Source organism: Crocodylus siamensis, chromosome 5 (assembly GCF_052110815.1).
Source record: "Crocodylus siamensis isolate JL-2025a chromosome 5, ASM5211081v1, whole genome shotgun sequence".
NCBI classification, from domain to species: Eukaryota; Metazoa; Chordata; order Crocodylia; family Crocodylidae; genus Crocodylus; species Crocodylus siamensis.
The window spans coordinates 135,982,714-136,005,737 of record NC_143399.1 but is presented as its reverse complement, the minus strand read 5'-3'; the positions used below and the strand labels follow the sequence as shown (position 1 = coordinate 136,005,737).

The following is a 23,024-nucleotide window of genomic DNA, read 5'->3' as shown; positions in this document are numbered from 1 at the left end:
AATATAACTTAAGATTTCAATTGCTAGTTCCGATTTGAGTGTGTACACATACCTAGTAAATACAGAATGTGCACAATAATGGCAAATCACAACCATAACTCAGTCTCATTGTTGGTTAACGGCCTGCAAGCGAGGTTCTGTATACTCAACTTCTACTGAAGGAAATGGCTCAAACATTTAGTGAACGTTGGAAATTAACTAAGCTGTACACTTTAGTTTACTGTAAAATTTACCATTTTAATATTTCTAACAGTCCATAGCTAAAAACAATACAAAGACAGACAAGCATCTGGGATATACTCAACTGGACTTTTATTTCATCAATGACAGTTTAGGAGGCTTTTTTGGAAGTTTGCTTCTGGAGCTTCTTGATTTCATGCTTGATGATTCTGTTCCTCTGTAAAGAAATAGTTTTACAACATCAACTGTAGTGAAAGCAACTAACACAACAATCTAGACACATACGCTATTAACAAAGGTTTCCAAGATGTCAGTTACAATCTTTTTGGCATAATCACCCTTTTTTAGGCAGAAGACATGAAAGACTCTACTCAACATAAGACTCTTAGTGACTTTGATCAATACTTTACAGTTGAATACAGTCCTCAGAAAAGGAACAGCACTGTCACAGTACATAGGACAGCGCTTTACATCACAAAAAATCTGACAGAAGGGGCCTCTACAAGACAAAGGACAATGCAATCAAAGAAGGTAGTCATGCCTTCAGGAGGCCTCTGGGCCTCCACAAGATGAAGGATAGCACAAACTATCCAAAAAGCATGTCCTCCACAAGGGAAGATCAATACAACCTAATCTGGGAAGTCAGGCCTCCAAGAGACCTCTGAGGCAGCCAAGTTTAGGACAGTGCAACACACCAAAATTGTGGAAGCCCTCTCCAGAAGCTTGTGGGGCTTGATACTGCAAAGGACAATCCACCACCATCAAGAAAGCTAGACCTCCAAGAGCCATGCTACTGTCACTGTAGTTAGCTGTACCATATGTAAATATTTGGGATCCTTTTTTCTATTTTATTTTAAGTTATGTAACTGCAGTTTGTATTTTTAACACTGGCACATAGCCCAAAAAACCATGACTGTCCTGTGAATTCTAGACTAGTCTGTTGCCTTACCTATGCTTTTCATAACTTACCATTTTCTTTGCTTTCATGACCTTGTAACGATCAAAATCTGTCATCTTGGCTTTCTGTTGAAGGAAAAAAACAAACAAACCAACAATTAAGTAGTAACTCCTAAGAGTTAAATGATACAGCAGTCTGAAGTGTGGTTGACTGAAGAACTTAATGCTTTTCAACCTAAGGCTTCAAAGAGATTTTTCCCCCTGCACCAAATTATTTACTGAAATTGTTTGGAAATATCCTCTCCAAAATTCTTTAAGTTCAGTTTTACATTGCCTTTGTTGGAAAATGCTTTCTGTGACTGAATAAATAGAACCAAGCCTGTAGAAACAGCAAAGCAAAAAATAAATAAATACTGCACTGATAACCAATATTTCTAGCAATTACAGCTTTTAAAACTTCTAAAACTCAGTGCTTTCCCGTCTGGTAGACTTATTTTACGTTTTGAATTCATGCATCTTTTTTAATTAATCTGAGAAGTTTTAGGTCAGATCTACATTACAGGTTCTTGACAGAACTTGGGTTCTTCCTGCAAATTAAGGAGTCCATCCCATATTCCCACAGATGTGGGAACGCCCCTCTGCTCTGCCTAGAGAGCAACACCAGCTCTGCAAGCAACAGAAAATCCATCAGAAAGCAAGGTCTGAGTCCACACATTCTGGCAACTGCTACAGCCCCTTTAATAGCTTGTCCCTCCTAGAGTGCATAGTATACATCTAGTTGCAAGTCATGGCAGTAGAAGGGCTTTTAAAGTATGCATGCCCTGAATGAATCTCTAGATGCAGCAGTACCTTTTCTCTAGCTTCAATCTTCTTTGCCCATCTTGTACCTGCCCATTTCTCATTGATATTTTCCTTCTCCCAGGCAGTCCTCACATGCTTCTGACGAGCACTATGTTTAAAACAGATGAATCCACATTATGTATTTTCCCACATAGAAATCAACACCTTAAGGAGTTGCAACTACTTTCAAAGAGAAGAGAATTTAACACAGACTACTGACTACTATACATATGACTTTAGTCCACAGAAGGATCGACTAAAAGCTTACTGAAATCTTAACAAGTATACTTGTGTGCATCTTCATTTTGTCATTTGTCAGTTAACTGGGACTGAAAAAAACGAGCTCTTTAAAAAGAATCCTATCCTTTTTACTTTTTTTTTTAAACATTTAGAAAGGCAGGAATTTTGAGATTTAAGCTAAGCAATTATCAGCATAACTACTCTCAGGGTAGAAACAGACATCACTAATTAAACGGATCAGCCATGCCAGGGCACATCACAGCACAAGCAATCGGGCTTCACTGGGTGAAGTGCACATCTCCCCTTCATGCTACAGGACAATGGGTGATGTACTCTTAGGGCTTGAGAGGCCCAGTCCTGTGGACCTCAGGAATTTCTGTGAAGGACAGTGCCCCTCGAGCCTGTGAGCGTCTACCTGACCTTCCCTGCTTAACGATGTGCCCCAGAGATCTGAGGGGTACATTTCAGTAACCAGGGAAAACTTGACCATTTCTGCTTACCAAACAAAGCTGCAGAGTTCCCAAGAGGGCACATATCAATAAGCAAGGAAAGCCAAGCAGGCCTTCCCAGGGCTTGAAGGGCCCAATCCTGGACAGGAAGTCCCAGCACATGTAGGATTGGGGCCTCAAACCCCTAGAGAACCTGCTTCAGGCTGCCTGCACTTCTGCAGTGCAAATATATATCTGCCCCTGAATAGCAACCCAAATTGAGTACACCTAAATCAGAGCCACTATGTGTGACATGACAAGGGATACGGACATGTCTGCTTGGCCTTTGTACCACCATAAAAATGTCATGGCATCACAAATAAAACCAAACAGCAATGTCTGTTTCCACTCTCACAGTAAATCCCAACACCAACTGCTATATAGAGAAGCTCAAGAGAAAACCTCAGTTCAGCCATAGCAAATATTTTATATAGAGAGAAGTGGTATATGGGGTATCCAATACTATCCATTTATTATGCAGCCTTAGACAGGTGCTCGTGACTTGTGATGTAAGTTATAACAAACAAACATCTCCCATAGTAAGCTCTCAAAGACATTGTAGTAATATAGAATATACACTGCTTAAATCTGATTTCTTAACTCCATGTACTTTGGGACACTGCAAATCAATAAATGTTGGCAATAAATCTAATGTTCAATTCTGATGGTATGGTCAGATGAGTTTTAGCTTCATGTCATTATTATAGCGTCTTCATACAGTTTTTATTACATGAATCAATTAAGTCTAAAATTTAAATCCTCAGAACTTCATAAAAGTAAATATGTAATTTTAACCTCTCTCATTCCATTATTAAAACCCTACCAGATTACGTAAACAGTTTCAACTAGCTTCAGATTAATTCAGAAACACCATTTCTGAGACACTACAAGATGACAGACAATTTACCTGTGTGGGAATTTGAGAACAAAATCAGTCAGCTGCATGCACTTGAAGGGCATAGCCTGTCTTCTGACACCAGTGCAGGGGCCATCAACTAGTGCCTGAAACAAAGCCAATTATTTGTGTTTATTTTTTAAAAAAAACATGCCTCCCAATTCCAAAGAAACTTTCAACCGATCCACCAATATGAAAACACTGTTTTAAAAGCAAAGTATACAATACAGTTATAACACTAAAAAACAAACTGTGGCATGTAACCCAAACTTTATGGGAAGATCAGAGAGCATTTAAAGCACTGTTTTCCCAATTTGAAAGGGGAAAGGTATCTCAGCAGAGGGATAAAACTACCCCATGTCCTTCACCCACATCATCCTGCAAGCCTAAAACTGAACAGATCTCCTGGGTAATGTAATCCCAGCACCTACAATCACATAGTTTATTCTTCATAAACATACCAAGCTTGGTCTGAAGTCTAGCTAGATGCTTTGCCCAACTACTAGAGAAGGGGGGTTCCCATAACCCAACTTCCCTAATAGTTCCAGAGTTTCATTCAATTTCCAACCTAAAATTATGGTCAGTTCATATGAATTTGTTGCTGTATCAACACTGCTGCTTCATTTAAATACCCATTATCCCCTGTGCTTGCTTCCCTCATATATTTATGGCAAGCAGCAAGCACAACCCCCTCTCAGCCTTTGTTTTTTGCTGGACTAAAAATACAGTCTTTTTCTGCTGGGTAGCACAGGAAACTTCTCAAAAGTTACTGGTCTTCTCTCGACCCCCATGGGTTACAGAGTTAGGGATACAGTCTCTGTATCAGAACATCTTAGATCTTAAATGCTGGAGGCAGCAAGTGGGGGAGGAACAGCAGGGAAAAAGTCCTGATCAGACCCAGTTTACTCTCCCTTTCAGCACCCACTCTCTCCCGCTGTGTGATACTGTATGTACCTATTTGATGTGCCAAAGAGATTGTGGACCTAAGCACACCAAGGAATACTACACAGTCCCCTTAGAAAGGGAGGCCACTACAGGTATATCAGCTGATTTCTTGGGACAAGTGATGAAAGGAAGACAGAAAAGAAAATGAGGTAACAGCTTCATAACACAGAAGCTAGAAGGGGACAACTGGGCAGAACACACTGCCCTTCAGTCAAGGGAGCCTGCAGATGGTGATCAGTAAAACTGCAAGAAGCAATGAGTACAGGAGTGACAGAAAGATGGCCAGAGACTTCCCCGGGTTTCCCCAGACAAGAGCCGCCTCCCTGGTCTGGTAGATGGGCATCTTGGCTAGAGCCAGGAGGCAGTTGACCAGGAAGCCCCAAGTTTGTGTGACAGGCCTATTTGGTGTGCCAGTCACAGGCTCATCACAAAAAACTGTAAGTCTCATTTAATAAGGGAGGCCACTGCACACACCAGAACTGATTATTTGGGACAAAACACACACAAGAGGGAGGTCACAGGTTACGAACAAAGGACCTGGAAGGAGACACCAAGGAGAGCACATGGCACAGCACTCGCTTCCCCTGAATGAGTTGAGGGAGCCTGTGGATGCCACCCTGTGAAACAGCGTTTCTGTGTGACCCAGGCCTTCTGACATGTCTTTGGAAAATATGGACCTAAGCCCACTAAATAAAAACTGTAAGCTCCCCTTGGCAATGGGGCCATTAAGGGTGCATCACTGATTCCTTGGGACAAATAACGTAACAGGGATAAACTCACGAGGGTTATGAGTTTATAATGAGCGCACCAAAGGGGGATGCCAAGCATTGAATGCCAGATGGCACCCACTGGCCCTTGAATGAGCCCAAGGAGCCAGTGGACACTGCCTGGTGAAACTGCCGGGAGACACAAATGGTCGAGGGACAGGGCTTGGATGGACCTGTGGCCTGGCCCACGGCAAGACCATTCTTATGCTTGTACGTCACACCACGCAGAGACTGTGCTGGGGCAAGTGACAACGACCACATCTTCACAACAGCCCTGCATGGGATGTGCATATCCCAGAGACACTGGGCTGAAATGAACAGAAAACGCATGGAGGGCGAGGCCCCCTCCCCCTCACAGCGGGTCCGCGCCGCCCGGGCCCTGCAGAGTGTCCAGAGCAAAGACGCGCGGCAGACCGGGGCGGGGGCGCGGCGCTCACCCGGTTCTGGTCGATGACGTCCACGATGGCCACAAGGCGGCCGGCGTGCGGCCCGAACGACACGTAGGCCACGCGGCCGATCTCCACGAACCGCTTGAACACCTGCGGGGGAGAAGGGGGCATGAGGCGCTGCAGACACACACCACCACCACCCCACACTCCGCCAGCCAACCGCCCCTCCCCCACCTCGGGTCCCTCCCCGCCTCCCCTGAGGGCTCACGCGGCGCCCCAGCTCCCTCGCGGCCCCGCAGCCGGGAAGCCGTTAGCGGAGAAGGCCTCGGCCCGCGCTCACCATGATGGCTGCCCGCGAGGAAAAGGGACACACCAGCTTCCGCCGCGCTCAGATACCACTTCCGGAACTGTATTGCGCCTGCGCACTGGAGAGAGTGGCGGGGCCGACTTCCGTCCTCCGCCGGCTCATGCGACTATCGGCAGGCAGTGAGGGCAGCGGAAGGGAGGGGATAAGCCAGAAGCCGAGCTGCGCTGTGCGCATGCGCATCACGCCCTCCATCTATCGTGGCGTGCAGGGATTTTCTCTTTACCTATGGGGTGATGGGCGCATGCGCCTGGCCCGGCGCGAAAACGTCGCCTCTGCTGCGCGTGCGCGCGCGCGGGCGGTAGCGTGTCGAAGGTCGGGACTGCCCTCAATATAGGGTGCCAGGGCGGGGCCTGGGCAGACGTTGGCTTCATGGTGACGTCTGTCAGTCCGGGCGTTCCATGAGCCTTTGAATTATGCTTGGTTCTGCAAGGCTCTTACCCCTCTTTTCAGTCTGCACAACCCCCTTTGGTTTTATCCACCAGGTAACCGAGCGTGGAGCCTGCACCACCCAAAACTTGCTTGTCTGGGGTCTAGAAAAGGAAGAACTCCAAGCCAGTGCAGGAGGAGAAGTGGACGGTGCCCCAAATTGCTGGGGCTCCCCATCCAGTACATCCGTGGGTGCCGAGCCCTACATGCTGAGCTCCACTTCGCTGTGTTGCTGATACTTGCTTTTCATTTTCTATCATTTCAGAAACATCTCAACAGACTGCGATGCTACTGACGTGGAGATGGCTGGAAGGAAAGCTCAGGAAAATTCTAATGGAGAAGCCCTGGATCTTTCTTTTGTAAAACAGACTCTTTTGGGATCACAAGCTTTGGACCGAGAAAGTGAGGATGCTTCAAAGAGTGGTTTCCAGAGCAAAGGTGACACTGGTCTCTTGGATCGTGCAAGCTTGACTGGGGATCAGAGGAGGGACATCCTAGTCATTCAACAGTTGCTGCCTTCAGCTTTTCAGTTCCCTAAAAGGCTGGTGGATTTGGGGGCTTGTCAGAAATATCATCACTGCAGTGTGCAGCTCTTTCAAGAGTATATATTTGCATGTTACTCCCAGTATCTGGACAGTGTTTTCTGTGGGCTGCCCTTCATGTTCAACAGCATCAAAGATACAGTTTTGGTTTCCACTCTCTTGAGAGACTGGTCCAACAGCAAGAAAATACTTGAGAGACACAGCAGATCCAAAGATCACATTCACGCTGTAGCAAAGACAGATGAATCTGTTGCATATGAGCAGATGAAAAGGTTGACAGTACGCAGTCAGCATGCTCTGAAACAAGTCATTGAAATCATTAAACTTTGTGGAAAACAGAATGTTTGAATGCACAAGTAATGAACACCAAAATTGTATAGGCTTTACTGCAGAACTGGACCCAAATTTGAGAGAACAACTTAGTTGTCTACCATATAATATGTTGAACACATCAGAACAAACGCAAAATGAACTCATAAAGTTGGTAGGATCCATATCCTGAGTAGGATTATAGAGGGGGGTAAAAGCATCACCATTTTTTAGTTCAATGGTTGATGCAGCCCTTGCCATTTCAAGAAAAAAAATTGTTGTTGACTTTATGTTATATCCATTAAAATGAAGATGAGCAAGTGGAACTCCAGGAAGATTTCACTGATTTTGTAGATGCCTCAAATACAACTTACAGAACTTTTTCTGGAATAAATAGCAACTTGGGGATTACATAGGGAATTGTTGAGGGGCTGCAGCTGTAACATGGTAAGCAATATATGCAAACAGAAGGCAAACATTTGTGATGTTTTTCCAACAGCAGTATACTCTGCCCACAGGATGTACAAGTTGAGCACAGCAATTGTTCTCTCTTGTGGAATGCAACGGGTAGCTAAGTTGAGAAAGTCATAACTGAAATTCTTTGCAGAGCAGCCTGCCAGTCATATTAGAGGGCTTCAGGAACTCAGAAGTTTGTTAAATAAACTCTAAAGAGGAGTATTTATTTATGGAGGTCATGCCTATGGGATGTAATATACAAAGAAATGGACATACTATTTTAAAACGCATTTTGCTTTTGTTCTTGGTTTCTTAGAAAAAATAGTTGATTATGATGTTGATGCTGACTGATTGTTGTATTCCACCACTAAATTTAAATTCCTGGTTATAATGGTGTGTGTTGATTACATCTTTACATGTATGAAATCTCTATATGTATACATGTAGCATGCAAGTGTGGAGCTACTGTATGCATCTAATGAAGCAAACCTTATTTATATACTCAGGAGAATGGGGAAAGAGGATGACACAACATTTTCTTCTCTCTTTGCTGAAGTAAAACATTTTGCTAATTATTGATTTCCAACCACACGTGGCAGAAAAAATACGTTATGATAAAATTGATTCCACAGATCATTAAGAGTATTGTGGGAAGACTGTTCATTCAATATCTGGACCATGTAATTTCAGAGCTCCAGAAGCAAGCGTTAGATTGCTCTTTACATTTTATTGCTCTGTATCCTTTGCCAAATAAACTGCATTTGCCAGCGAATGAAGAGACAGTCATGGCTCTGTATGATGCATACAAAGTCTACCTTTTTGAAGTTGAAACTTTAAAGCAGAATTGTAAAGATGGTGTGAAAAGTGGATAGATGTTTCAGGGGATGAACAGCCAAACAGCATCCTCAGCACTCTTCAAGAGCTGACTCCAGCATCATGTCCTGATCTTAATGTTGTCTGTTTTTGCCACCCTGCCAATCAGTGTCTCCAGAACAAAAAAAAAAAATATTTATGGGAACTGCAGACAGTCAAGAAATGGCAAAATAGCCCTTTTGACAAAAGTCTGCTCTCTGGGTTGGCTTTGCTGTGTATATACCAGGATAATATTGATAGGGATCAGATGTGGAAGACTTTGCTGTATATGTAGCAGGATAATATTAATGGGGATCAGATGTTAGGCCATGCGCTGCTCTCCTGCCGCAGTGGCTGCCTGTGTCCTCCTGGGGGCCATTTGCCTTCACTGTAGGGAAGTGCAGAAGAGCAGAGTTACCCGTGTTCCCCCAAGGCCTTACCCCACCAGGAGCTGCCCTGGGCAGACCAGGCCTGAGACCCTGCCAGGCTGGGAACCGGCTTTGCTCCCACAGTTCTGCCATCCCCCTGTCTCACACATTGGCTGGGCCCAGCCATGTCTGCCCGAGCGCTGCCAAGACTTTGGGCAGCAGCGTTGCTCGTGTGGGCAAGGCCTGGGGAAGCAGTGGCATAGGCAGCCCCTTGGCCTGCGTGAGAGCACTGGCTACATCGGTTTGATTGCATATTTTAACACAGCTATCAAATATCTTCTGGGGCTGCCTTCAAGTGGTGGTTGTAGTAGGCAGAAAGGGGGCCCCAGCTCTTGGGATGGCTGGTCCAGGACTTCATTTGCTGTAGCTTGTCACTAGCTGAGCACAGGTTGGGGTTTATGCCAGCTTTGCCTTATTTCAGGCTTGTCCAACATACGACCCATGGGGTGATAAAATATGAATATGGCTCACCGGCCCACTGGGTGATAAAAAGTTCATGATCCAGCCCCACATTCAAAAAGGTTGGGCACTCTTGGTCTAGATGATATCTTTTGGGTTTTTAAATAATGCAATTGTTGATGATATTCATTTTTTTCATCTGCTATGACATACAAGTCTCATGAGAAATCAAAAACTGAAAATGCAACAGTTTTCCTAAGAAAAGTTTGGTCTTTTAATCAACCTTTCAGCTTTAGAGCAGAGATAATTGAACTTTGATAAATTCAAAGGTTGCAGTGGTGATTTTGAAGAAACCTGAGAGCTATATCTAATTTACATAATTGTGAGTTCCATAAAAGCAGGTTTATATCTATGTCTTTCTTGACAATTATAGTATTTTCAGTTTACTTTTTGAATTACTAATAGTGTCATCATAGAGGAGTACCAAATTTGAGTTGTAGCCTGTTTAAAATCAGTAACTGAAATGGAATTGAACATTGTTTCAGAGAGCTACCATAGTTGACTTCTAATGCTACTTTCAATACCCATGTTAGAGTCATCAACATAGATCTTTGAATATATTGTACACCCTATTGTGCCTTTACAAATAAGGGGATGCCTTTTTTGGTATGTGACTATGAAGCATAAAAGGCACCATTAGCAATATCCCCTCATCAGAATAAAAAATATATCAGTCCACAGTCGTGCATAAACTTACCTGAGAATGTGATTCTGTATTGACTTTCCTTTCTGTTACTTCCCAAAAGAAAGCAATTGAAAAGTATTCATGAAATAAGATATGTATGAGATATTAATGTGACATGTGGCAGGGTAGCATTTTCCTAGTTACTGCACAAGTTATTAATGTGGAACATTGTGCCTACAGCGATAGCTAACCAAATGGAACATTTTCAGTCTGACCTTCAGATTCAATGTTGTGGTTGATTTCTCCCTACCCTGCTTCGTAGACCACTTACATTATCTTTGCCTGTGCTCCCAACAGTGTAGGAATGTTTTTTACAGTATAGTTAAACATGTTAAAAAACATGTTTTTTAACATGTTTCTCATGTTGAATTCTATATCCCTTTTCAGCTATGAACATGGGAAGTTTAAATTAGTGACACACAACCCTTTGGTTCCATGGGCCAGAAGAGTGGCGCAGAGTTGATCCACAGGCCAGATTGGTCCCTGGAGCCCTGCATGGCCTCTGCCTAGTCCCACTTGCTGGGATTGGGCTCTGGGGCCCCGTGCTGCCTCTGCTCAGCCCCGCATGCCAGGATCATGTTCCAGAGCTCTATGCCACTTCCACCTGGCCCTGCATGCTGGGATCAGGCCCTGCACACCTGATCTAGCACGTGGGACACAACCCCTAGCATTCCCCACAGACCCATAGGCAGCCCCATGGGTCAGATGACATGATGCTGGGAATCAGATCTGGCCTGTGGACTGACAGTTGAGCACCCCTGATTTAAATCAATAACAGTGCCTTTGCAAAATGTAGATCTCCATTTCATGTCTCATTTCTGTTTCTCTTCCTCAGCATAGTTTCTAAATATTTCTCCATAGTTGAAGTTTTGCTTCATGTCAAATGGTCTTTTCCTCAAAAGTCTTTTTTTCCTGTCAGGCAGCTCTTTTTCTACTAGTCTGTCTCTGCCCAGTTTTCTTTTTAGTTGGAAATTTAATTGTTTGTTATTTCTTCGCGCATACACTGAAAATCCAGGCCTTAGAGGCAAAAGTAAAACAAAGCCCTAGGTGTGAATGCCCTTAAAAGCATTTGAAATCTGATACAAGATACCAACACTCCACCCTCTTTAAAAATGAAAGCTGTGTCAAAATCACAAATATGACTGTGGATTGAAAGAGTATCTCTAGAGCTGAATTGTCACTTGGATAAAGATTTTCCGTGACACAGACAGCACTTAGGCTCCTAATGCTGCTCCTGAGTTTTTAATCACTCACAGCCCAGGTATGTAGGATATGGACCCTGTACCTCAGAGTCAGTTCTGCATATAGCAAGTTTCCATTTCCATGGAAAATAATTCCAGCTATCCCTCTAACACTGTAACAATCCCTCTAATAATTTAGCTAGCAGAACCAGAACATAGGCCTTGCTTTTCTCTTCTTTATAATTAATTTTTATTTCATAAAGAAACAGACAATAAAAAGTACAAAAATGAAATAACTTACAGCATATATATATGTTCCTAATCCTGCACGCTTCACTGGATCTCCAATAGAATTCAGCATTTATGCAATTCTATGATTTCTCAAAGCTACAAGACCAGGCAATACTACATAATACAATACGTTAAAGTAGGTATTACAGTAATCAAATAGAGATGTACATAAATAGGGGGAGGATCTGACTGGAAGCAGAGGGACAAGGAAAGTGGGTATGATGGAAGAGGGATCTGCTGTTCTTTGAGCAGTCACACCAGCTTTTATCCAAATGTATCTAAAAACAAGGTCCAAATTTCTTGGAATTCACAAGATCTGTCTCTACAGCAATAAACTAGTTTTTAAGTACCAGTTTAGACAAGGATAAATACTATCCTGGACATAAACTATGTTTCCACCTGTGTAAAATCATGCACTTGCAAATCACTGGAGCTGTCAAGAACTAAAGTCTGTTGTGAAGTCAAGCTCAGGTTTATGAGGTACACATGCTAAGATATAATTTTTTCAGCAGAAGTTTGGCAGTTGAAGACAAGCCCATCTTAATTCGCCCATCCACCTCTTTTTACAGTTGCCTAACTGTGGGGAAGTCTCATTGTCTATGAATCAGGCTCCCATTTGCTTTGTTATGGTGTCAACAAACAGCAGAGAATGAGGCTTCTATCTTGTGCAACTTCCATGGCAGCCATTACCATTTAAATAAAATCTTTGGCTGCTTCAAGCATAGTCCAAGATCCACAGAGGCACTTTTAACATTATGTAATATGCTCTGTCATTGGGATTCTTTCCAAGGTTGTGGTGATAAATCCCCATCCCACATTTTCACGGAGAACTCCAGATTGATAGGGTTTTTCTTCATTAACAAAGGTGACAAGAATCTAGGGGTATTTACAGACCACTGCAGCAGCAGCCAGAGGCTTTGCAGGGTTACCTTCCTAACCCACCTGCAAGGATGAGGATATCTGAAGTATCTGAAAGTATACAGAGCTGCAGCAAACAACTGCAGGACCACGGAGGCACTCCGACTGTTTCCTGCAGCTTTCCCTGCAGCCCACTGCAAATGACTCCAGCTGGTCAGAGAAGCAATGTCCTTTGAAGTAAAATTACAGCAAACTGCTGAGCAACCCATTCTTAATTCTTCAATCCACTGCAAATTAAGTAGCTGGTGAACTATATAGATGTGAATGACCTGGGTTCCACTGTATTATAGTTTGTAGAAGTTCTGGAATCCATTAAAGACTGAGGACATCTGGACAAAATTGCCATGTTAGCAAGTGGCTGAGTTGTCAGTGCTGCCGCTCCACTGAAAGCACATCTGCATCATAAATCTGCTGCACCAGGCAGTAGCATGTTCAAGCACACCAGGTTTCTCCATACATGTCACCTCCCAAGTCAGAAATAGTGGTGTAACATTTGGGTGGCACTGCTGGAGAGCTAATTAAGACTGCCTTAAGGACAGTAGCTTTCTGCTTTGGTGTTGGAAAAAGGAGAAAATGTGGGAAAAACCATGTGATCTTCGATCATTCTATGTCAAATAAAAGGCAATTCAGCTCGTTTTTAAACTCATCTAATGGGCCTTTAATTAAAGTGCATAAACAAAAAAAGAAATTAGAGATAAGAGACAAAAATTGAAAACTTTAAGAGTGATAATGTTACCTACTGACCTCTTCCCATCTTAAATATCCATGAAAGATGTAAACAGATGGGGGTAGAGAAGGAATTAAAATATTTCTAGACGGGGTAGGAAATTCATTGTCCTGATGTAGCTTGCATTTTTCTTGTATATGCACATATTAAAAAATGCATCTCTCATGTACAGGTTCTGTTATAGAAAACACAAAAGAGATTGGCTCCAATGACAGGGTAGTTACATTACTAGTGCATGGTGTGGATAATGCCATACATTAATAGTGCATGGTGAGTGTGTTGTATTGAGGATGTGTTCCAAGTAGTATTCCAAGGAGAAGTGGGGTACAACGAGGGCATGGGGCCATTGTGAGTCTTGGGTGGGTGATGGGGAGGTGTTTGGGAGCATGGTGGGTAAACAGAGCTTTGGGGAGTATACAAAAATTTGGACGGGTATGACTGGGAGGGATGAAAAATGAAGATGAGAGGAGCAACTTCCCTATGCCAATGGACACACCCCTTCCTTCTGCTCTCCATACCTTTTTCCTGTATCCCTTCCCCCAGGGCTGCGCATGATGCTGGTGTACCTTGTGCCAAAAGAAAATAAGGGAAATTTAATGTGAAAGTGGAGGGAATTGGGAGTGACTAAAGATTGGGGAGCAAAGCTTTACCAGTGTTTCATTTGGATGCTTGGCTTGAAAGGCAGGAGTTACGTAGGGGTGGAAGAAGCCAAGTGTTTTCATGTTGAGGCACTGGGCTTGAAGGGCTCCTACAGCACAGGGCAGAGGAGCAGGGTTCAAGTGGTAGAAGAAGCAGGGTTAAAGCAAGGTATGTCAGATGCTCTGGGGTGTGGAGAAAGAAGATTTTGGCTGCAGACTTGGGTAGATGGAAAAATCAGCGTTGTCTAGGAGCCTAAGATTTGTGGAGGCAAGCTCCTTAGCACACCACGGTAACAGTATGGATGAAGCCTTTAAGCTAGTCTTCATACAGAAGCATTTGACTACTCGCCTGGTGCATCACTGCTGAGCACCAATAGCAGAAAAGCAAAATGTCTGTGTTGAGGCATCATCACTTGAGAGGCTGCCTATGACACTGTTGCCTTGGACAGCTAGCTCCACTCCAGAAGGATCTTTTGTTCATGATAGTATTCAAATGATTTAAATGAAAGCTAAATGTGAAGTTGGGGCAGGCTATGGTTGTTTTGGACCTAAACAAGTGATGGAAAAAAAGTCAACATTTCAACAAAAGAACATTTTTAAAATGTTTCCTCTCTAAAAGTTAGTTAAAAACGACAGAAAATTAAACTGCCCTCTGAAGATTTATTGTAGTATTCTTTGGAGAATCAGGTTAGATATTAAAAATGTGAGAGGGATTCAATCTGCTGTAAGGGAAAATCTCAGTCTGCCTTAACTTTGACATTTCCACTGGAATACCCAGTATTGGGGTTGGGTTTTTAAGATTCATAAATATTAATAAAGGGAGTTTAATAATTCAGCTTTACCTTGTGGGATACATCTTCTGTTGTGTTCTAAATGGTAATGAGAACAGCATTTTTTCATACAATGCTCCTTGCAGTTTCACCTTGTAATCAGCATCCAAGGTCCTTACCAGTTTAAGGAACGAGCTTCTCTCTCAGTTCTGGCACTACACAGGTATTGTTGCTATCTTTTTTTGTCTTCTTGCTTGTACCTTGGAATGATTAGCACTGTTAAACAGATAAGTCTATTAATTTTGCACAAACGTTTCCTGTGATCAGGCTTGTTTAACCCCAAATGCTTAACAAACAAAGCAGAGAATCTGCTGATGACTTAACTGTTGCACTGTACATAGAAACAACTGTTTAGATCTCTCAAGACAAATCCAATATTTTGTCACAGAGTTTTCTTGATTTTTGTTCTTAATTCCACTTTTGTTTCTGGATCTGGTTTTTTTTGTTTGGTTTTCTTTATTTCTCCTATGATTTTCTAAAATAAAGTTCTTCGAAGAGGAAGTTTTTGCCTTCAGCTCTCATTAAGTCTGTTCATTCTGTGGCAAGTACTTGATCAACATGACTGATGTTCTTTTGCATATGTGACACAACACACAAGTAAACAAGAAAGATGAGGCACAGCACTGTCAGTGCTGTGAAGAAAAGGAGGAGTCCAGCAAACACAGAGGGGTTCATGGGTAAGTGGATCAGCTGGATCTCTGCTGGAATCATGTTGGTGAGACTCAGCATGTAACCAAGTGACCAGGCTATACTGCTGTTATCAACCTGAAAGTCAAAAGGAAAAAAAGAATGTTCCAATCAACATTTTTTGTCAAAAACCAAGTAAACCCAAAAGCTGAAAATATGACCAATGTTGGTAATTGTCTTTACTAATACTGGAGAGAAGAACACTTTTAAACAGGTATGTCATCTTTCACTTGAATCAGTATTTTTTTGTGCTGCAAATAAGATGAAACAAATACAAGGGCTGAAGAGCTAACATAAACCCTTATGCATCCAGTACCATGGCAAGGAAGTTTGGCGCCCAGGATAAATCCCACAGCGGCAGCCCACCCTTACCCCATGCACAGATCTGGGGGGGGCACATGCCCTCCCATGCTTGCCCAGGAGTACAGGCAGTGGCAGGAGCCAAACTTCCTCCATCCCTGTGTCCTTCTCCCCCCTCTCCCTCCCCCCCCCAGCGAGCTGCTCATGGCTCTATCCTGCACCCTGCCCTGGCTGGGCAGTACCTGTTGGTGCTCCTTCGCTTCAGTGCCCAGGGTGGTTGCCCCACTTGCAGCCCCCCTTGCTATGGCACTGTATGCACTACAAAAGTCCAAGTTAAGACTAAAGCCTCATGTTGGCCTTTTGCATAGAAGTGATTCTGCCCAATCTGACCCTTCTCAAGATCTAAGAGTCAGTTAGTTGCTGGCAACCCAGACAATGCAGTTTTGTAATGTACTTATATTACACACCGCCGGTATACTGACAGCAGAGCGTTGCTGTGTAGAAAACATTGTTTATGAAGCTTAGCTCTTAAGTGCTGACCGTTATGGAACCTGTGCTCTTTTCATCTGTTATCACTTTATACAACTGCTACTGTATTTAAAAGGTTCCTAAGGAGATTAACAAAGCCTGACTGGAATGATTTGCAAAAACAGGACTTCATCTGGTGGTGAGAAGAAGGATCTCAAATATTGAAGTCTGATTCTCTCGGGAACTGCTGCTCTAAATCATCCAAAGGGCAGAAGAAGCTTATGTTTACAGTCCTGTTCTCTGTGCTTGAGTACTTTTCATTACTATTACTAGCCAATCACCCATGAAGCAATACTACTTAGAGACATTTGTTCAAGTCACCTCCTCAATTTATGTCCTGAACTTAAAATCTCACTTACACAAGCAGATCTGTGAGCCAGTGCAGAAACCCATTGTTTTCAGTGGCATTACACATAGGCAGAACATTACATATTGAGCACACTGCTTTCCATAGGCAGACACTTTTACCACCCTGTTCTGTGGTCCCAATCCACCCAGTATGTAAAGGCCAAACAGATACCTACTTCCTTGGAGTCTGGCTCTATTAATAAAGAACAATAATAAGGTAACAAAGTTTAACTAATACCTTGCTCCAGGTTTGGCTACTCATAAGGTTTCTCCTTTGGGCTGCTCAGACAGTACCCAAGATCTTCCCTGCCCTTAGAGCCAGTCTTACAGTGGCAGTGTCATAAGAACTCACACACTGCCATCTGCTTTAAGAAAAGTAAATGTTTTCGCTTGATCTGAGCCTTCAAGAGGCCGAGAATACTACAATTGTATTAAACCCCTGTGCGAGCCAGGTGGCTGATGAATTTGCCCAGAGTTAACAGAGGGCAGAATTATCTGGAATGAGTTAATCATATTGCTGCCACTGGCATCAACTGAAGTCAGCAGTGGCACTGGAGTTACAGTATCTTCTATAAAAAGCTGATCACAATCATTGGAATAAAACATCCTTCCACTTCCATTTTTTAATTTTTTCTTAGTCAACATAACAATGAATTGTTAATAAAACATTAAAACAATAAAAACCAACTCATCCTCACCTCTTTTTGGAAATGTATTTGAGACCAGGTGTCTGCACTAAATTTGTATCCCTGTATAAGCAGGTAATAGATAAAGTTTGCTGAAAAGCAGTAGGATCTAGCATAGGTTTCTTCAAATTTAGGCAGCATATACTGAAGCTAAAATAAAAACAAAAAGATTCATGCCACTAGTAAAAATTAAGACAGAAAAAACTTTAACTAAGCAGAACTTGCAATATGAATACTTAGCACCTGTTTGCAGAGACACCTTTAGAAAAGTATGATTGTAGACATATAGACAATGAGATTTACACTGGACAAAAACTATGCTACTCATTTATTTTATAGTGTAAATAATTATAATAAAATCTGCCTGGAAAAGATTGAAGCTATTAAAGTTATTACATTTTGTCATTTTACAGCTTAGCAATACATTTTAAATGCCAAGCTCTTTAAGATGCGTAGTGTGGCAAAAGATGATCAGATAATGAGAACAGTATAGCTTGGAATGTTAAAAGAAAACACAGAGACTGTTTGTAGTTTCAGATGCATCAATGCAAATCTGAAATAATTTCAAGCAAATCCTTTCAGAGGCGTCAAGTATGTGGAGGCATGAGGGCCCTTCCCCCACTCCACCCCAGGAAGAGGGCTGTCACCTGAAATGTGGAAAACTTTCCACGTGTCCATCATCTTAGCCCCGCTTCTCCCTCTCCCCCCCCCAGCAAAAATAAAAGTTAGCACCTATGCCTTGAGTTATTCTGTATCTATGCTGCTATAGCTGAGATCACAATACAGTATGCAGCAGAAAGATAGATTTGACAAGGGGTTCTGAGAAATTACATTGATTGATACAGAAGGCTAGCAGATCGGTTATCTGTATGTGTCACCTAGGTATTTTTGTCATCATTTCAGCATTGGATGCTCTATTAAGTAGCAAAGAGTATGCAAATAGTTTTGGTCCAATTTTCCATTTAATGCTGAAATGGGGACTAGTGAAGGCAAAACTGGTTATGAAGACAACAAGATGCCCTCAAGGTACATTAATAATAATAATCAAAATTAATTAATAAGACTTTTAATATCAGAAACAAACTATCAAGCAAGACAAAAGAATGAAGCACTGCAGAGCAATGGGACAGGTGGCATGGCAGAGTGCCACTTTGGTGCTCCTTTATAGCTTTTAACTTTAATAAAATCTCTAACATATGTCTTTCCTTCTGGCATACTCTCTTAGGGGTTCACAAATGAATAATAAATCTATCCTCCAGCATATAAATTCTCCAGGGTTCTAATTCTACTCCCTTCTTAAGGCAATGTAAATGTTACCATTGAATTTAACTATTTATGAGACAATACTGATTTTTGATACTGCCTGGGACAGGCTCCAGTTGGAAACAGTTAGCTTAAAATTATAAGTCTGTCATGTCTGGACACTTCATTTTCTGACTGTTGCATCAACAATTAGTGTATCAGTACATCAAAAAAGCAGCTTCCTGAGAAAGCAGGTTCTGATAGGTGTGAGTATCTAGAATGATCAGTGGAAGAGAGTGTGGAGAACTAGACCTGATTCTCATACCCAGTAACGTTTCTCCACAGTGCTTACCAGGTTTATGACCCCTTACATTGCCACAGTAGGAAAAAAGAAATTGGTATAAAGAAGATCAGGCTCATTGTTACTTTCAGGTCCCATCTACATGTTACATTTAAGATGTGATTAACCAGTTAATCATACCTAAGTGGCCACCTGGCCACATGTTCAATCAAGTAATGGCTTTATAGCTTATTCTTTTTATTAAGTTATTCCAGAAAATATTTGTAATAACTTTGTAGCTGCTTTCTATTATTCCATTAATGGAATGTATGGTTAGGGACCCCTGTGGCTGGGAGCCCTATCAGGTGGTCAGAGCTCCCAGCTGCAGGAACCCATGTGCATCCTCAAACCTGGGATCTCCCAGCTGACCCTAGCTCCCAGCTGTGGGAACACATGCCCCCACAGCTGGGAACCCCATCTGCTGACGGGACTCCCAGCCACAGGAATAGCCCTGGTAACCCCACAGCTGTGAGAAAACAATGTGGTGTCCCAGCTACAGGGTACTCTATACCTGGGACATCACATCAACAGCAGTCTCACAGCTACAGGGGTGCCTAGAGCACCTACAACACTGGAATACTGTGTCAGCTGTGGCCTTGCAGCTGCAGGCATGCCTGGAGCACCCCCAAGGCTGGGGGACTGTGTCAGCCACAGTCTCCCTGCCACAGGAACCCCTGGGGCACCCCCACGGCTTGAAGAGCAGGTCAACTGAAGGGGCTCCCAGTCACAGGAGCTTACTTCTTGCTGGTGCATGGATCATGATCCTGGACTCCCTGTGAGCTTATAATAAGATGTGATGGGTTCTGATTTGTGATCCCACAATCAAGCCTCCTGCAAGGCACATGTAGCATGGCAGGAGGTACAACTGTGTAGATTGCACATCAGATCCCATTATGCCTTTATCTGCACATGTAAAGAGACCCTCTGGTAAAAACAAACCCGTTTTTGTTGTGGCATGAATGACAGCTGTGCAGAAGTCACAAAACATAGCTGAAAATGCATTTGGTTTGCCTGACTGCTTGTTTCATTTCAAGCAGAAAATGACCTAAGACCATAGGAAAAGTTTCTTGAACCTAGACCAAAGTTTGGAGAGAATTTGAAACTTCTGAGGAAGGAAAGGCTAACAGTTATCTGCACCATTAAAAACAAGTTTATTCATCTGAACTAAATGGTCTACTTCTAAGTGGCATGTCTTCTTAACTTTTCACCCTTTTCAAATGCAGAAAATTCATACTGACCTGGTTCCAGTTCTGTGAACAGAAAAGCCACATGCTTGAATTAAAATCAGTAAGGGAAAACTGTCCAGTTAAATTCAAAGCATTTACTGTATAGTAGAATCCAGAAAAGGCCTATAAATAAAAGCAGATGAAAGGCAAATTACTCTCATGACTCTATATAAAATCAGAGGCAGGGAAGAAATGCTGGAATTAATAAGCAGAGTGGGTATGCACTGCGCTTGCAAACTTACCACAAACTTCCCTTTAACCTTTGGCTGACGGATGCCATTAAATGAACAATCCTCCTTGTCATTGCAAGCAGTGAAGTTAAACAATAAGGACACCACCTCCTGGCAGAAAGCAGTGTCTCCAGTTCCTCTGAAATGTATGAGCCTGTCTGGGTTGTAATTTGCTGGTCTTACAGACTGTGTGCAAAGGCTTCCACACACGTGTTTCATTGTTAAAACAGTTTCATAATTCTGTGGATAACATGGATTATCAATCTGGGACTTGTTTCTTGAATTCTGAGGGAAAACAACAGTAAAGTTTATTTAGCAGAAAAGATTTTAAACTTGACATTAATAATAGTATTTTAATTTAGTACATTTATATCATCCCCATTCTCCTTTTGGCCCTAATAAGACTATCAAGAAAGCAGTTTACTAATTCCACTTCAAACCAAGTACTTTCTCACACAAATCACTCATGCTGTGAGCCAATATTTACAAAGATTTTTACTTAGCAGGATTTTTTTTGTGGAGATCTCTGATGGCTTGAGGCAGATTCTCTAAAATGAATCACCTGCTTGTAACAAAGCTTCCTGTCCTATCTCACCGTTTTCCCCTGTATCTTCTTTCACAAGCCCCATGTTTGTCCAGCACTTAGCATTACAAGGCCTTAACTGAAGTCTCAGATCCTTACCATAAAAGAATATAAAAGGAAAGAGAGAACATGCCCAGAGAGTCATTGGATACAAACAACAAGACAGTACACATGCTTGAATATACCTGCAATAGTGATGCTAAGAGCCTCTTCTCAGCCTCATCTCTCCCATAGCACTGGTAGCTGTGGGTGTATACACTATACTCATAACCATACAGATGCACTTGTAATGTGCTATTGAAAGTCTTCAGGGTGTCGTCTGGGATGAATGATATTTGTGTGGAGGCTCCTCCTAGATCAAGTGCCCCTGTGGTCTCTGCTCCATGAGGATGGCTCCATGTCCTCCAAAGGTTTCTCTAAAAAGCAAAACACAATCTAGTTACAAATATTGCCTGCATTATCCTCTCAAGCTCTTCTACTCAGTTAAATTGTATGCTACATATGCTATACTAAAGAACTCACAGAGGTATCAATAGAAAAGTTTTAGAGTACTATGTTGTTTTCAGAGGGAAATGAAGCTAAAGAATGAAGGAAATGATCTGACACAGCTTGAGCCCAGAGAAAAGTACAGTTCAGTGATAAAACACTGAAATCCCTAAAATGTAATCCTGATTCTGACTCCTTGTATGATCTTAGACAAGTCACTTAATTTCATAGCATCCAAAAAGTGGAGATAATATTTACTTGTCTTTCTGAATGAGTTAGTCTGAAGATTAGCTACTGTTTGTGAGGTGTTAAGTATTTAAAAGCCTCAAATAACCACAGTACAAAGAATAAAGACAGGCCAGAAGTGAATGAGAAGCAGAAGAGAGAGGTAGATCCTCAGTTAAAGACTCCGCTGATGTCCATGAGCTCTGGAGCTTTCTACCAGGTGAGGACTGCATTCAAAGGCTTTACATTTTAAAACCAATTTCACAAGGAAGATCTACCTTCTTAGATGGTTTTTAGTTTTCTAGAAGTTATTTGGTTTTCATACATCTCCTAGTAAAATTGCGTTGAAGCTTCATGTCATCATAATGCAGAATACAGTAATACAAATAATAGTGGTGATAAAGCATGCAAAATCCACAAATATTTTCCAATATTGTTATTATTTATGAAGGAAGTTCTTGCTGTGTGCGAGTACATGTTGTGTCGTGTTCAGGAAGAAGAGAGACCAGACATCATACCCCAGCAAATATTTTCATGCAAACTCCTATGGTGAAACCATTACTCTATTGAAACAAGAGCCAAATTCTTCATGTTGCTTTAGTCCTCTGTATTCTGTGTACTAACCTGGTTTCCTAGCATCTTGTGGACCCTTAAAATCCACAACATCTTCCACACAGAATTTGAGATTTTGATCATAACCTCTACAAAATTAGAGACCATATTCAGTTATGTCCCTGCAGTGAAGTTAGTGTTGCTGTGAGAGTGTAAGCAAAGGGGAAAAACAATGTTCCAGAGTATATAGTTATGAAATCACTATGTAGTACTTCCACAATGTTCATATACCATCAATTATGTGATTAACTCCTGCAAATGTCTCTGAAGTGAGATGTCACTTTGGATTCAGATCAGTGAGCTATAAATTCACTTTGCAAGCTGTCACAATCTACTAGTAACTGTTCAATAGGGAGAACTAACCATTTTTGGAAGTTGGTTGAATTTCTTTTCAGTCTCACAAGATAACCTAGAATAACCCTCTTGACTATTCTTGGAAGCAGCTACCTCTGATAAATGCAACTGAACAGTGGAGATCTACATTCTGGTAGAGTTAGGCCTGGTCTGCATTCAGATTTTTATAGTATATACTATGCTGGCTAAGGGACCTGGCGTGATTTTCTTTTTTTTACCAAAATATTGGTACAAACTCTGGTGTGGATATAGTCATACTGGTGGCATAATAAATTACAATACATTACCTGCACAAACCATCATTCTTCCTGTATGAAAGCACTTTCCTATTTAAACTGATGCAGCTGAAGGAATATTTTAAGCATGTTTATAGCATTGTCCATGCTAAGGGATTTCTGTGGCTTTAACTGTACCAGTATTGTTGAAG

General features: G+C 42.0%; 3 protein-coding genes across 4 annotated transcripts in view; 1 reads left to right on the top strand and 2 right to left on the bottom strand.

The window, feature by feature from the left end:
• Positions 1-290: 290 nt before the first annotated feature.
• RPL14 (ribosomal protein L14) lies at positions 291-5,951 on the bottom strand (the record flags this gene model as incomplete). The annotated part of the gene is made up of 6 exons (XM_090049798.1): positions 291-397; positions 1,150-1,203; positions 1,927-2,026; positions 3,553-3,647; positions 5,690-5,791; positions 5,910-5,951. Coding segments are annotated over 6 exons (459 nt in total), but the record flags the coding sequence as incomplete, so codon positions are not given.
• A 33-nt stretch (positions 5,952-5,984) lies between these two features.
• Positions 5,985-10,139, top strand: LOC149864645 (uncharacterized). Of its 2 annotated transcripts, none has more exons than XR_016442208.1 (2): positions 5,985-6,490; positions 6,700-10,139. XR_016442208.1 is itself a non-coding variant. In XM_090046424.1 (2 exons), the coding sequence occupies exons 1-2, from the start codon at positions 5,986-5,988 to the stop codon at positions 7,322-7,324; spliced, it is 960 nt and encodes a 319-aa protein (XP_089902550.1). In that variant the 5' UTR covers position 5,985; the 3' UTR covers positions 7,325-10,125. The 2 variants fall into 2 exon arrangements, 1 of the variants encoding a protein (XP_089902550.1); XM_090046424.1 differs by having other exon boundaries at positions 5,985-6,320; positions 6,700-10,125.
• Positions 10,140-11,565: 1,426 nt separating this feature from the next.
• Positions 11,566-23,024, bottom strand: part of ENTPD3 (ectonucleoside triphosphate diphosphohydrolase 3) — a 34,297-nt gene continuing 22,838 nt past the window's right edge. Inside the window, exons 7-11 of the mRNA XM_090046423.1 lie at positions 21,106-21,336; positions 20,350-20,622; positions 20,120-20,230; positions 17,312-17,449; positions 11,566-15,515 (exon numbers count right to left, since the gene is read on the bottom strand). Of these exons, the coding sequence (XP_089902549.1) occupies positions 15,282-15,515; positions 17,312-17,449; positions 20,120-20,230; positions 20,350-20,622; positions 21,106-21,336 (987 nt within the window). The 3' untranslated portion in view covers positions 11,566-15,281. The remainder of the gene's footprint in view (positions 15,516-17,311; positions 17,450-20,119; positions 20,231-20,349; positions 20,623-21,105; positions 21,337-23,024) is intronic.